Genomic DNA, 16,280 nt, shown 5'->3' with positions numbered 1-16,280 from the left:
TTAAATGTATAGACCTTATGCATTGGTACTCTTGTATATAGTTTGAAAGAAAGAAAAAAATGAGAAAAACAAAAAAAAATATATGAAAAGTATAGAAAAAAATGGAAAAAGAAAGAAAACGAAAAAGAAAGAAATAAAAAGGGGACAAAATGCCCCAAGGTGAAGCTCAATAAGATCAATGCATATGAGTTGTGAAATGAAAAGAAAATGCATGAGTATGTGAAAAGGTGAAAAATGGGTAGCTAGATTAGAACTTAATTGTATAGGATGTCATAGGTTAGGTGGGAAGTTTAAACTTATCAAAGATTCAAATTTCAAGCTCACTTGACCAAATATGCATCCTACCTTGACCCTAGCCCCATTACAACCAATGAAAAGACCTCATGATACTTGTATGCATGCATGAAATAAATGTTGATTGTTAGAAGAAAAACAAATCTTGGAAAGCATGAAATAGAGGAGAATTGAGTGAATCAACCCTAAACACTTGAGCAAATAGAGTGCAAACACATCCGGTGAGGGTTTGATGCTCAATTACATGTTTTCACCTATGATCATCATTCTTCATGCAAGTTTGTAAAAATATTTAATAACTCAATTCAATTGTGGATTAGACTTGCTAGTCCTTAGCCCTTGTGCATATATGTTTCTTGGGAATTGATTTATTTTGACCAAGCACTTGCATTCATTTAGATAGTTGCATATAGGTAGATTGCATTTAGTTAGTCTCCATTGAATAAATGCCATACTCTTACTTCATTCTTGGTTTAAGCATGAGGACATGCTTGGTTTAAGTGTGGGGAGGTTGACAAACCCCATTTGTAGGGTTTATCTTGTATTGATTTTTGGGGATCTTATCACCTTTTACCCATATTTATTCAAGAAATAGCATGGTTTTGTATATTCTCCTTTAATTGTGCTTGAATGTGAAAACATGCTTTTTAGGACTCAAAATAGCTAAATTTAATTCACCTTGATTCTATTAGATGTCTTGATATGTTTGTTAAGTGATTTAAGGTTTAGGAGGCAAAGATTGGATCAAGGGAATGAAGAAAGAAAGCATGAAAAGTTGGAGAACTCATGAAGAAATGGAAGAACCGGAAAGCTATCAAGCCGACCTCTTCGCACTTAATCAACCATAACTTGAGCTACAGAGGTCCAAATGATGCGGTTCCAGTTGGGTTGGAAAGCTAACATCCGGGGCTTCGAAACGATATAAGATTTGCCATAGTTGCTACACGTATGGTGACGCGTACGCGCATAGTACGCGCACACGCCGTTGCTGCCACCTAGTTCACTTAAAGCAAAACGTGGCCAGCGAATTCTAAAGCCTTGTGGGCCCAATCCAACTAATTTCAGATGCTATTTAAGCCAAGGATTGAAGAGGGATCAATAGACTTGTCACCATTAGTTTAGTTTTAGCTTAGTTTAGTAGTGAGAGTTAGTTTCTAGAGAGAGAAGCTCTCACTTCTCTCTAGAATTAGGATTAGGTTTAGTGCAATAATCTTAGATCTAGGTTTTAATCTTTGCTTTCTTCCACTTCTACATCTCAATTCCTTGTAGTTACATTGATTCTTCTTCCATTCTTTTATTGCAATTTCCTTTATGTTGTTCTTGTATTTTGTTATAGATCTAGTATTGTTCCTTCTACTTTCTTCCAATTCAATAAGAGATAATTCATAATAATTGTTCTTCTTTGCTTTTCTATTGTTGATCTCTTGCCTTTGTAGTTGTAGATTCCTTTAATTCTTGCATTTAATAATGTTTACTTCTATTGCACTCTATGTGTTTGTTGAAATGTCTCTTTTAGTTTTAGTGTAGATTTTGTAACTCTTGGCCTAGGTAGAGTAATTAGTGACGCTTGAGTTATCTAATTCCTTTGTTGATTGGCAATTGGAGAGATTGCTAATTGGTTTGGAGTGCACTAAAGCTAGTCTTTCCTTGGGAGTTGGCTAGGACTTGTGGCTCAAGTCAATTCATCCACTTGACTTTCCTTTAATTATTAAGGGTTAACTAAGTGGTAGCAATGAACAATTCTCATCACAATTGAGAAGGATAACTAGGATAGGACTTCTAGTTCTCACACCTTTCCAAGAGCCTTTTATAGTTTTTAGTTTATTTTCATTGTCATTTACATTTCATGTCTCTTATCCCAAAACCCCAAAATACAATCCATAACCAATAACAAGACACTTCATTGTAATTCCTAGGGAGAACGACCCGAGGTCCAATACTTCGGTTTATAAATTTTAGGGGTTTGTACTAGTGACAAACAACTTTTTGTATGAAAGGATTATTGCTTGGTTTAGAAACTATACTTTACAACGAGATTTTATTAGTGAATTTCTAAACCGTCAAAAAATCCGTTCGTCAACGTGGTTGAGGAGAAAATGAAGTGTGCGTACGCACAGCTGTAATGATGCGTACACACAAATGCAGAAATCCAAAATCTTTATTTCTTTATGATTTCCTATTCTTGCTTGATGCTTTTTCCATCCCTTCCAATCTAACATTGATTCCTAAGACCTAAAATCACTTAACAGAAATATCAGGGCATTGAATGGAATTTAAGAGAATTAAAATTAGAATTTTTGGATCCTAAAAAGCATGTTTTTGCAATTAAGTTCAATTTGAAAGGAAATCACAAGTGCATGCTATTTTAGTGAAAAAATGTGAGATTATGTGATGAAATATATTCATTTCAAGCCTAAATTTATCATCAAATATGGAGTCATCACTAGGCAACACAGAATGCATCGCAAAAATAATCTAAGTCTTAAATGGCCGACTTATAAAAAGAAATCAGTCGTTCGAATGTAGCAATGGAAAGATTCTTTTCCTCAAAATAAATTCTAAGTCAAAAGGATATTCATTCAGAACGCTTTTATAAAAGCTTTGCAACAGTCAAAATAACAACTTAAACAGAAATATTCATACCTAAAAAGTTGTTAAATTCTCAGAAAAGGATCAGTATCCACAAAAGTACACATAATAACATTTAATTAAAATGTTCATAAAGGTCCCACAAGCCGGGCCTTGACAAAGAAACTAAATCAGACCAATGAAAGGATTCTGTTCATCAGCACCAGTGGAGGTTTCAAGTGGAGAAGAAGAAGTTCGCAAGCTTTTTCCTTGGGCAGAACGACTACAGGCTGAGGAGAGGAAGTCGGCATGGTCTCCTCAGATAGAACGACTTCAGTTTGAGGGGACTCTCCATGAGGCTCCCCCGAAGCCTTCATATCGGACATGCGAATGTCCCCTTCTCGAAGAGGAGGGACAATCTTTCCATCAACCACAACCATGTCCAGGTTCAGAGGAGAGAGTTCCAAATCGGGAGCAATAACCTAAATTTAAGCCTTCTGATTTTCAAACATCTCCTCTGTACCCTCAGCAACCGACTCTTCCAAATCGGCATAGTCATCCTTAAGTCGGTTCACCTCCTCCTTCAGATCTAAATTTTCCCCAAAAACCCTGGTATAGCTTTCTTCAGCTTTTTTCATCATCCCCTCAGCCATCGCATAAGAGGCTGCATATTATCTTTCTTTTTTCCAAGATTTACGGAGGTCGGATTCCAGCTTAGATTTCTCCTCCTCCCACTTCTTTTTTGCTTCGTGAAGGGAGGCCACCTCAGCTTGTAAAGCCTCCAAAGAATACTGAGTAGCATTCAAAGGAGTCTTCTCCAGCTCCTTCAGCAAAGTGGAGCACACCCTTGCTGTTCGAATCCCACCTTGGATCAAGACTTGGAGGTGGTTTTTGATGAAAACATCATCCATAGCAATGAAGCTATGAGGAAGGACGTGTTTCTCACAAAACCTCACCGCGTCAAAACCAGTGTCATAAATATTGACACCACTCGATTGCAAAGTCTTTCATTTTTTAGAACTTGGCTCCGAGAAAGGGGGAACATTGGGGTGACGACAAAAGGAGGAGGAGGACGAGGAGGAAGAGGGTTTACCAACTTGGAATGAGAAGAAGTGCCCGAGTCTGATTTAGTCGGAGAAGGAGTATCTGACCTTGCCGAATTCAGAAGCTGTGCAGCCTGAGCTCTAGCGTTCCTCTTCGCCTCCTGAACTTTCTGGTAGACCTTCGAACCACTCTTCATTTTTTCTGTACAAGAACACGAATAGTTAGAAACAACTCGGATCAATAAACAAGTATTTACAAATATTAGCAATAACTACCTAGCTCGGTACGGACATAACTCAGCTTTCCGAGAAGAAACTTCTTCATATCAAGGTTTCGAGTCCGTCCCCAAGCCTCTCAGAAGAACTCAACTATAGCCTTCTCAACCTCATCCAAATCTATCAGGTTATATTTTTCAACAGGGGCTGCCTCTACAAAATATAATTGGAAGCATGGTTCATTATTTTCATTTAGGAAGAACAGGTGATGACCCTCAGCAGCACGGACTTTAAAAAAGAAGTTTTTAAAATCTTGAAATGAATCATCAAAAATAGAGAATACCTTCCGATCTTGGATAGCTCGGAAGAAAACCCGTTGTTTATTCGAGATGGAACTGAAGGGTTTGGTAAGATGGAATAAGAAGAAAAAGAGCTTCAAAGAAATCGAAAAGTCAAGTTCACGACTCACGAGTTGGTTGATTTTCATAAACCCCCAAGAATTCAGGTGAAGCTGCGAAAGCGCCACTTTATAGTATGACAAGACCTCAGTTTCAAAATGGAAAACTATCCCAAGTCGGGTAAAAAGGCTATCATACAAGAAAAGAAAATAGGGTTCTGATGTGGCAACTCGGCTAAAGCAAACTCGGTCTTCGGGGTCAGGGGCCACTAACTCGTATTTCACTTCATCATCTCTAGAACTACAAATCCTATGGTGTCTACAGAATTCATCTACAAAAACGTTATCAACTATAGGAACTGCAGAAAGAACTGAAAAATCTACCCATTCCTTGGACGAGATTTTTGAGACAGTTGAAAGAGACATATAGAAGAGATATACCTACATTATAAAAAAAAAATTATTACTACAAGTCGAAGGCAGGGCACAGACGAAAATAATCAACAACTACCGAGGGAGTGTCTTCAATAAAAGAAAAATGATATTGTTCTCAAAAAACCACAACAGTCTCATTTAGGGGCATCATAGCAGCAAAAGCAAACCAAACCAACAAAAAATGCAACAGAGCTAGCTTCCATGAAACTGCTAACAAGCAAAGATTCGCCAACAAAGATTTTACAAAGTTTTTCAATACACGGAAATACTATACAAGACAGAAAGCTAACCATTGTTTTCTTCAAAGAAACCAAAAGCAAATGAAGGCTACATCAAAACAACAAACGATCCCCGTCAAAAGGAAAATACACGCTCTTTAGAGTTCTTTAGGAAAAGAATAAAGCTTCGACATATGAGAGGAAAATGAAAAACTTGAGAGAGAAAGAAGTGCGCGAAATTCACAGAGGAAGAAGAAACGAAAAAGAAGAAAGAAAAAGGGGAAGGGACATTTATAAGGCCCAAGGGGCAAAAATGTAATATCTCTCCCTCATTTAAAGAGCATGCACGGTTACCAATCTAACTGCATCCCACCTGTCAAAGTGGAAAGCCAACAGGCGCAACGGTTGGCATTCCAAAATCACATCGTGTTTTCGACTTAAAAATAGAGGCCAGAGAAACCCGATGTGATAACTCTACTTGTCAACACCTGCCCGACGTCACGCATACTTGAACCCGACTTAAATCAAAGATCGGGCTCAAGTAGGGGCACTGTTCATACCCTAGCCCAAAACATAAGCCAGGCCCAAACCAGAGAAAGCCCAAAAAGACAGTCACCAAATAACCGGCCTCCTAAGAGGTCGGACAGGACACCACCAAGAAGTAACTCCCCCCTGAAGGAGTTATAACTAATCCCTACTATCTCTCACCCACTTCTAGAAGAGATATCCCAACAGCCCCTACTTTACCATCAATAGTAGAACTACCCCAACGGTGGTTATTGGCTCATCACTTATAAGACATTTTCGAAGCATAACATAAGTATAACCTGTCTCCAATGTCAAGTTTAATTAAAGGTGGAAACTCAGGTGCAGTCGACTTCACGTGAAGTTGATATCTGAGAGCCGTTAAATGATTTGACTGATTTGATTAAATTTTCATCTAACGGCTCTCAGGTATCAACTTCACGTGAAGTCGACTTCACTAGAGTTTTTTAAACTACAAATGTGTTTGAGGAGTTGAATTTGAGAATGAAATGAATGGAAGGGAAAAAGTTGAAGTGTAAAATAACTTTTTGGTAATAATTATTAAAAAGTAAACTACTACTATTTCTACTCACGAAAGTTTAGAACACTGACATATCTATCCATAAAAATAATAAAATTGATTTTATACCCATGAAAGATGAATTTTTATTGACAAAATTATCTAAATACTAAAAAATTATTCAAAATTTCTAAATTACACTCTAATTTAACATCAATTCTAACTTTACTCCATACTGCCATCAATCAAATCCCTAATCCCACTACTCCCAAATCCTTCATCACTTCCATTCCAATCCTTCATTGCAACGATGACCAGAGGAAATGGCGGCGATAGGATGGAGATTTGCAGGTGCCACGAGGAAATGCTTATGTCAAACCATACGAGCGCACTTTTGCTTAGAAACTATGGGAAATTCCTGTGTAAGGTGATTCAAAACTCAATTTCTAGTGCACTCGTTCAATGAATCTTTTCAAATGAAAAGGTTTAAGAGGAAATATTCATGGATCTGACGATGCATAATAAAATCGCAGGTTGAGAAAGACCGCGAGAGTGGAGGAATATTACGGAGGAGTGATCCTCGTTAATCCCAGCGACGGCAAACTTCGTTCTCTGTACGAAGACGCCGATTGGAGAAAAGAGTGGAAGAAATGAAGGATTTGGGTTAGAGATTGGAATGGTGGTAGTATGGAATAAAATTAAAATTGAAAATTAGGTTAAATTAGAAGATAATTTAAAATATATATATATATTTGCGTTCTAAACTTACGAATAAAAATGATAATTTATTCAATTATTAAACATTTAGGCTGCGTTTGTTTTTAGAGATAGGACAGAACATGACACTGAAACGGAGACAATAGGACGGAGACACTAAAAATTATCTTTTGTCTATTGTGTTTGGATACGATGGACAAGACACTAATGTAATGTCTAGTATTATGTTTGGATACACATGGACAAGACTAAAATATTATATGAAATGACTAAAATAGCCCTATGATTCCAAATTTTCTACATCAATACAAATTAATTTAATAAAAAATAAGAGTACGTAGGAGTACAGATGGAACTTGAAAAAAATATTTGAAGATGCAAAAAATTTTAATAAAAAATATATTAGTATTTATATTAAAATAAAATTTATAAATATAATTATTTTATTTTAAAATTTATTATTAATATATAGGAATACATATGGTTAAAATTAACAAAAAAAATAAATTTGAGTTTGATTAATAAAAAATTTGGTTTAAGTTAATAAGCCAAATTAATTTTAAATAAAAATTTAATTTTAAAAAAAATCTATTTTTATTTAAAAAAACTAATTTTTTTTATCTAAAAACTGATTTTTTTTTATAAAAAACTATTTTTTCTTTAATTTATATAAAATCAATTACAATTTATAAATTATTTTTTAACATTTTAAAAGATCAATTTTACTTTTGCTAATATTTATCTTTTAAAAGTTTCAAGATTAATTATTTTTGTTATTATTTTTATTACAAATCAATTAATATAATATAAGATTAAAATGGTATTGAAGTAACACGATAAAAAGAAAAGAATTATCTACCTCCAATAAAAAATTCTAGTACCTGAAAAAAAAAGAGATAGAGGAAGAACAGGAAGAAAAAAATATCTCTGAACAACACAATAGGAAAAATAAAAAGGGATAATAATGGAAAAAAAGGAAAACAAAATTTATAAAATTGTCCGTGTCCACTCTTCCAAATCCAGTGTCCATCATTGTCCTTCGTGAAAGAGTAGACACAAAAATATAAAAAACTGTCTCGGAGACAATATGTCCACTGTCCATGTCTCTGCTTCCAAACACTTTTTAAACAAGTGTTGTCCATGTCTCCGTATCCTGCCCCCGAAAACAAACGCTACCTTAGATTACTGCTCATTTCTTTTAAAAATCAATTGAAGGATGCAAACTACTACCATCTACCATATTTGCCAAATTTATGAAACTACAAGTTAGGCAGATCCACTATTTTGCTCTTTAAATGGTTTTGCTAGCACCAAGGAACTTATGTTTAGAAGGCAACTTTAAATCTCCAAACCCAGGAGATTCTTATGATTTCAGAATTATTGAAAGGGCACCGAATTAATTTAACATGGTAGCATTTGCAGTAGAATTAGATACAAGCAAATGCTAAAAATAACGGTTAGTAATTCTGCTACTAAGGCTTCCAAAGCCTTGCAGCTTCTAGTCATTTTCCAGCACAAGGTCCTCAAAAAGAAGCAAATGCCAAAAATAAAGAAAAACTAAGTGAAAACAAAATAATCATTAAAAATGTAAATTGCATCCTTGGTATCTATCCTACCTAAATTGGACCTGTCCTTCAATTATTTTATAATACTTAGCTGAAAACTCACTGCTCAGTCTTCGCTAAGAAAGCCAGTTCCATCTTCCATAAACTGACGCCTCAAACACAATACAAAAATGAAGATTGCAGGAAGATAACCCTGGGTGACCCTACTATGGCCGAGAATTTTGCACCCCATCCACTAATATACATACTGGAACTCCCAGAGATGGATGCATATAATATTTGCCAATTTTCTTTAAACAATTGATTGGGGCATCAAAAGAAATGTGCCTGTCAAAAAGAGGGGGAAATTAGTTACAAATCAAGACGAAGCACAGCTATAATACTAGACATTAACTTCAAGAGTATCCATGTACCAAAAAAAATCCAAATTCACAGTCCCATTTAAAAATTTAATACCATCTCTAATAAGTTTAAAAACGTAACTTGGTCAAACTTACTGTCTCAGGATACGAGTTATCTCACTTTTTAAGCATATTCCACACTGTAATCAAGATTAAACAAAAGGTTCCGACGGCCTTCTGAACCTATTGGTATCTTCAGAGATCTTGCAATTGATCCCAATCTGTCATCACTTTCATAATCCATCTCTCGCATACATCGCCTTCTGGCCTTGCTTAGTGTCTCTTTTGATGGTTCAAACCCCGCAGCAATCTGCCAATCGAGTTAGCATATGTCAGCGATCTTTGCTGGAAAAAACATTTTAAAAAACTCAAAAAGCATATTAAGACCATTGCAGTTACCATATCATCAAGAACTGCCAAGGAAGATTTGACATCACGGTTAATCAGGTGGGCATCAACAAGGAGCGAATATGATTTTACATTGGGCTTAACACCCAAACTCAAGAGATGCTCGAACACCCTCATAGCCTCACTTGTCTGCCAAAAACCACAATACAATCCAAGTTATAATTTCGGACTTCGGTGCATCACACCCTGTTGTAGGAAATTAAGAATATAGCCAAACAGAAGATGAACATCCAAATCAGATAAAAACCAGGTACAACAATATCAGCATCATTTTCCATGAACCCACACACACCCATTAACAAAAGAAAAATATTTCAACTGTCGGTGACAAAATGCTTCAGCAGAAAAAACGGATGACACAGAGCAGCAATTTCGGCTGCAGAGACAACTTTATATCTCAAATATCATTGATTGTAAGTTTAACACAATTTGAAAAGAAAGAGGCAATAAAGGGAGACAGGAAGGCGATGCGGTTTGATAATTAATAAAAGATTTGTGTGATGGAACAGTCATCACCTTCTTGAGCTTCCCAAAAGCATAAATTAGCCCATTATATGAATGAATATTAGGGGTCAACCCAAAATCAGATCCAATTGCGTCAAAAGTCTGGTAGGCACGATCAAGGTCCCATATATTTGCACAACCTAAAATGATGCAGTTTAGGGCAGCAACAGATTTATAAGGATTCTCTGCACGGCTTAAATTCTCCAGTTGAAAAAAAACCTAAATGAAACAACATGATTAGATCAAACTGCAAATGAAAACCAAAAACTTAATAAAAAAGACAATTTGAAAGATATGCTATATTGATTAGCTAATATTGTTGATTCAATTCAATAGAAGGCAAGACATACAGTATCCAAAGTCTCAAAACCTTTCTTGGAGCATGCAACAACCAATGGATGTAAAGAAGTAAACGGGCAGAACAAGTCTTCGACTTCTTCAGTGGATTCTCCATATGCAGACTCATAATCATGTAAAGTAGCAAAAGCCTTTTGTAGGTTCCCCATGGATGCATGGGCATATATCTTTCCAAGATATGATTCTGGATTAGGAGCTTTATTTTTACGCAATGAGCGGATCAAAACTGCCCATGATGCTCCTAACAGCTCGGAATTATAAGTTCTACCTGCAGTCACAAGAGCTGCCACAACTAAACCTTCATCTACGGAAAGTAATAAGGCAGGTCTTGCACTTTCACCCTTCAACATCCACTTAGCCATAAATTGCAGGCCATAAAAAGCTAACTTGCTATTATCCTCTTGAACAGCAATTTCAACTATATAATTGCACATACTCCAGGAGGGACAAAGTGATTTGTTCTGATCTGTTGTCTGAAAAAATCAATTAGAAAACACAATAAACATTAAGTTACTAGAATATTACTATATCTTTGGCGAGTTGGGATCTCAGAGGGTAATAGAAGGAAAGGAATGGCTAGTGAGCAACTAATGCTTTCCCTCCCATCGCCTAAAGATCCCATTTTGGAAACAAACCGTAAAGGAAAAACTGAGGCAACAGCAAGATTAATCACTCACCCTGCACCTTTCAATTATTGTAACCAATAAATCAAGTCTGTGCTTTTTGACACAACTCTTCACACATTCCATAAATACGTTCATTGACAACACAGAACCAGATTTCAAACTTAAATCTATATGTTTGAATGCAGCATCAATCTGGTCAGACTGAAAGAGCATTCCAATGACCAAGTTATATGATTCAGCATCGGGGAGAGATTCATTGCCTGTCTGCAGCATCCTGATAATAACAAAGCAAATTTGTTCAATTTACGCACACAACAGTACTAAAAACTGTGTAGAAGGTAATGTTGACATTGGCTTGTCTCATTGGAATTTGGAAAGCATAATGCATTTATGCAGTGAGATGCAAAACTCCATCTTAGGTAGAAGCACCTATAATGACTTGACTTTTAAGGATGGGCTAAACACCCTAGACCAAATTGGCATACAACCTGTAGATCCACCCTCCAAAAAAGATGAGATTACTGTGTCAGTTGCTCTTTCTTACAAGATGAGATTGATAGAAGACCTAGACTTCAGTATCAGCTTGTTATCAGATACAAAACTCTCACTTTTAAAATTTGTCCCAACTCTTAAACAGTGGCTCTAACAAACCACGATCAGAAACACAAATGGAGCATCAGAAAACAATCAAGGCATCAATTAATGCACATCTAACACCAGTAGAACACAGCCTAAAGCAAATACTATTCAGGAAAAACTTTCATAAAAACAAAAGCTAAGCTTATTTTCTTTATAATTAATTCATTAAAATAGTTTTTCAGCACCTATGGTCTCGAAGTACCATACTCCACCTCAAAACATTTTAGCCAACAAAATGATTGAAGTATCAGATCATACATGAAATGTTACTACAATGTAAAGATGTGCCACACTACTGCATCAAAGCTACCAGACTAAACAACTCCAACAACTCAAGCCACCGTAACATTAAATGTTTGGTTTCATCAATTCCCATATCCCACAGGCTATTGTTTCAAATGTCATTTCTCCCATAATATATCCGCAGCATCAGAAGTAGTGCCAATAAGACAGGCCTTATTCTCCGTCTCCTTACAGTGATTTGACCTACTAAGTACCCACCCAAAATCACTAAACGGCCTCACAAATTCTTCACATTTATCATCAAGCACAACTATTCCACTTTCTATAATCATTGCATAGAAACTAAATTCAAAAAACGGAAGCCAAAGCCACAAATTGAAACACTAGGATCGAAAATACAAAAATTCTGTCCAAAATTAGTGAAATACAAAAATTGTCTATCTTTGTTGATCAAAGAGTTCACTTTTAACATTCTGAGTTCCGCATTTGCTTAACTGATTCGAAAAATTAATAGAAAAATTAATCGAAAATCAAATCAAATTGACAAAGTTGTTCGGGGATCTAACCGTTCGATGAGCTTCTCGGCAGCAACGGTTTCGTTGGCCTGATACATAGCCTTAAGGACAAGGTTAAACGACGCCGTATTAGGGACAATCTGGAATTCATCCATCTGTGCAAGTAGATCCAACAACTCGGCGGCAGAAGCCCCAAGCATGAGATTAGCCCTAAGGTAATGGTTAAACAGACCGACGTCGGGCTTGTTGGGCTTGCCGTTCTTGTCGAGAGACCTCACCCAGGCCTCGAACAGGGCCTTTACGTCGGCCCACTGCTGCGACGCCATCCAACTAGCGAAGAGGTTCATCAGCGAGGTCGCGTCGTGGGTGTTGGAGAGTGTTTGCATTTGGAACCCTTGTTGCTGGTTGGTGAACAAGTTCTGAGGGGTGATAGAGGAGGCAGTGAAGGAAGATGGTGGGATTGGGTTTCGCCAGTTTTCATTGTAGAGTGGGGATCCCGAGGCTGGGTTTGGAGGGAGGGAGGTGGTGGTGGTGGTGGTTGGATGGGTGGGTTCAGGGGTAGCGAGTTGGGGTTCTTGGAAGAGGGACGGGAAGGTGGAGATGGTTTTAATGAGAGTGGGTTTTGGGATGAAGGAGCGGGCTCTTGAGAGGATCGTCATTTGCGACGCCATTGATGATGAGGGAAGTGAAGCTCTGAGCTTTGAAGAGTGTTTTAGGGTTAACGCAAATGGTGGAGGAGGCTTCGTTGTTCGTTAGGGTTCGTTTGGGATGAGGGTTTAAGGGTGAAATTGTAAATGGAGGGTCCTTCTTTCTTTTTGGTTTTGGGTTTTATTTTTCTATCGCAGTTTATTGGGCGGATAAATTTGGGAAAGGGATGGCTTCGGCTCTTCGCTTGGTTTGTGTTCCTTTTGTATTTAGGCCCAGGAATGATGCAAGGTAATCGGTGGAAGAGAGATGTTTTGGGCCTGAATGAATAGCACTTGTTTTAACTACTATTTTCTAAGGGCCCTTAGTAGTGACCTCCTTGAAGCTCTCGTAGTGGGCCCCACTTTCTTTGTGGTGGATCAGTTTTGGGCAGTATTTGATAGGTTGTGGAGTAGGCTCAACCAAAAAAAATTTGGTGGGGTAGGGGTGAAGTTGTAACAAACAAGCTTCGTGTATGTGGCGAGGCATGTGATGTAGTGGCAAAGATGTTTGCCTCAAATGAAGCCACACTAGAATTGAATCCTAGTGGAGCTACTAGGTTAATGTGTGTATGTGTGTGGAATGTAAGTGTGAGTGTGTTGTATGACAAAAAAAAAAAAAAGCTTCGTCTATTAGGGAAATTTCTTTATTATAGAGATATAAAAGAACAAAATTTTGCGTCTTAAGATAGATAACATAGAAATACAAATTTATAAAAATGTATTTGATTAACATATTCTCACTCTTTTTTTTTAATTCTTAATCTACTTTTTTTCTATCCTTTAATTTTCTCTTCCTCCACTGCCTCTCAATCTTTTACTTTCTTCGATGTTTCTTTTTCTTTCTTCTACTATTTTGCTCAATGTCTCTCCTTCTTTATCTATTACATTTGAAGGAAACATTAAAAATGTAAGTGATGAGATTAAAAAGGTAGTGTTTAAGAATAACAAGTTTGAAGGAGATGGAAAGGAATGCAGGAGTGGTTTGGGTTTAGAAAAGAGATATAAAGGTACAAGGATGGAAGACTGGTGGAGATTTATGGTAGCTGTAGAATGAGAGGTCATAAAGATCATATAGGAGGTTGGAATCTGATGGAGTGTGTGTTGTCACAACTAGCTAGGAGGAAGAAACCTAATGCAGGTTAGAGGAATTTTTATTTTCTAATTTAAAATGATATTTTTAGTATTTTATAAATGCCTCTGACCCTCTCCCTGTCATTCTTTATCCACTTCAACTCTCTCTCCTCAACAATGAATGAATCCTTTACCATATCTTTAAACCTTGCAACAGTTGCAAACCTCGTTCCTAACTCAAATCTACCCTCACCATGAGCATAGTCATCATCAAACTCTGGAAATTTGTAGTTGTTACCTTCATCCTCGGATGATATGGGTGTATGCAATTCCTCGGACTCGTACTCAAACATGATTTCTTCAACCTCTGTTAGGACTTCACTGACATAGAATCCACCTGCCACTACATTATCTGGCACCACTTCAGGCCCATCACCACCAACTCCTTGATCATTCGGCCCATCGGCCCCCTACAATCTACCTTCACCACCAGCCCCAGTTTTAGTGTGCCCACTATTTTCTCCTCTTGCATTCACCCTCGCACCATATTGCACCTTCTTCTTTCCAACCTTAGATTTTTTCTTTAACCCTGGTCTCTTTGCAACCGGCTTCATCGGAGTCACTACCTTCTTTCTTTCCTTCATTCCTCTTTTTCTCTTGCCACCAGCAGCCCCGCTATTACTGTCAGAATTAGTGTCATCACTCTCAAATCCAGCTGGTGAAGGCTTATACAAGATATCTTCGGTTCTCTCGTACCTGTCATCCGATGAAAAGGATGTCTTTAGTTCCTCTAATATTTTATCCACATCCACTGCGCCATCACCATTCTTGCTAGCATCATCTACAACCTCTGGAGCATCAACGGGGTGATCAAAGTATATGTGGAACTCAAGAGTCTGTTAGTTCTTCAATAAGTTCTCTCGCATTACATTGATCCCTGCATCCCCAGTTAACACGTTCAGCCTAGACTCAATATCAGCACTTGTTGGATCATACCAGTATACTGCCTTGTATAGCTAGTATCCCAAACCCTTATATAACGTTATAAGGTCTCTGAAATTCACAAAGTCTCGGTCCATCTCAGAAAACTTGATGCCAGGGCATCTTGGCTAGTTTTACTAGCCATTTTTTGTATGCTTTTGGGTGGTTTCATGCATTTTTCTAGGAAATGAGCAAGTATTTGGATGAAAATACATTCACACTATGATTCAAGCAAATATTGTGAATTTTGAATGATTTCATGAGAATTATGCATGAATTGAATGATAAAATGGATGATGCATGATCCCATGATTAAGAGCAAGACTTTGATGCACTTTGTTTGATTGATTTCAGGTAACAAGAAGCAGAGAAGAGCCACGTTAGTGGCTACGTTAGTACCACTAACTTGGCCACTAACGTGGAAGGAAGGAAAGTTGGAACGTTAGTGGGAACGCTAATGGCATCAACTTTGAAGAAGGAGCAGCGTTAGTGGCAAAAGTGAGTGCCAATAACGCTAGCGAAGGTGCAAGAAGACCCATGTTAGTCTCCACGTTAGTTACATTAACATGGGAACTAACGTGGAAGGAAAGGGAGATGCCAAAGTTAGTGGAAAAGGTGATCTCCACTAACGTTGGCGAAGCAAAAAGACCCACGTTAGCTTCCACGTTAACTACATTAATGTGGGAACTAACGTGGAAGGAAAGGGAGATGCCAAAGTTAGTGGAAAAGGTGATCTCCACTAACGTTGGCGAAGCAAAAAGATCCACGTTAGCTTCCATGTTAACTACATTAACGTGGTAGTTAACGTGGGCAAAAGTCTCACCCAGCAGCCTAACCATGCCTTTTTCAAACAAGAATAACTTGAGCCACAAAGCTCCAAATGAGGTGATTCCAGTGGCATTGGAAAGTAGGATTCCAGAGCTTTCCAAGCATATATGGCACTACATGATGGAAACTAAATTTGAGGGAGAAAACCTGCCCCGAAAGTGCAAAGATGAACATGGTATCAACCTGTAGTAAGGCCAGCTGACCTCTTCACCTTCCAAGAAGTATAACTCGAGTTTTAGAGCTCCAAATGATGCGCTTCCAAAAGCGTTGGAAAGTAGACATCCGGGGCTTACAACAATATATAATAGTATGGGGTGGACATTAAGTTGAGCTTCAGAAACTTGGAATTTTCAGCCCATGATCGCGGACGTTATTGGCACTCACCTTTGCCAATAATGCCAGCCACCATGCCAGCAACCCTGTCCCCTTCAAAGGAGTATAACTTGAGTTACAGAGGTCCAATTGAAGTGATTTTAGTTGCGTTAGAAAGCTGACATTCAGAGCTTTCCAACGATATATAATA

The 16,280-nt window shown here is 37.5% G+C and overlaps 1 protein-coding gene across 3 annotated transcripts; it reads right to left on the bottom strand.

Moving 5' to 3' along the window:
• Window positions 1-8,257: 8,257 nt before the first annotated feature.
• On the bottom strand, window positions 8,258-13,008 carry LOC107643641 (Tetratricopeptide repeat (TPR)-like superfamily protein). Of its 3 annotated transcripts, none has more exons than XM_016347343.3 (7): window positions 12,243-13,008; window positions 10,846-11,068; window positions 10,162-10,641; window positions 9,824-10,030; window positions 9,299-9,436; window positions 8,996-9,209; window positions 8,258-8,825 (listed from the first exon to the last, which is right to left on the bottom strand). In XM_016347343.3, exons 1-6 carry the CDS (start codon window positions 12,860-12,862, stop codon window positions 9,024-9,026), a joined length of 1,854 nt encoding a protein of 617 aa, XP_016202829.1. In that variant the 5' UTR covers window positions 12,863-13,008; the 3' UTR covers window positions 8,258-8,825; window positions 8,996-9,023. The 3 variants fall into 3 exon arrangements, with proteins under 3 accessions (XP_016202829.1, XP_016202831.1, XP_016202830.1); XM_016347345.3 differs by having other exon boundaries at window positions 9,021-9,209; window positions 12,243-13,007; XM_016347344.3 differs by having other exon boundaries at window positions 8,982-9,209; window positions 12,243-12,999.
• Window positions 13,009-16,280: the final 3,272 nt, after the last annotated feature.

The sequence above is a fragment of the Arachis ipaensis genome, chromosome B5 (assembly GCF_059453495.1).
Source record: "Arachis ipaensis isolate K30076 ecotype BB chromosome B5, ASM5945349v1, whole genome shotgun sequence".
Lineage (NCBI taxonomy): Eukaryota > Viridiplantae > Streptophyta > Magnoliopsida > Fabales > Fabaceae > Arachis > Arachis ipaensis.
Note: the sequence above shows the minus strand (reverse complement) of the source record. Positions and strands in the feature narration are given on the sequence as shown.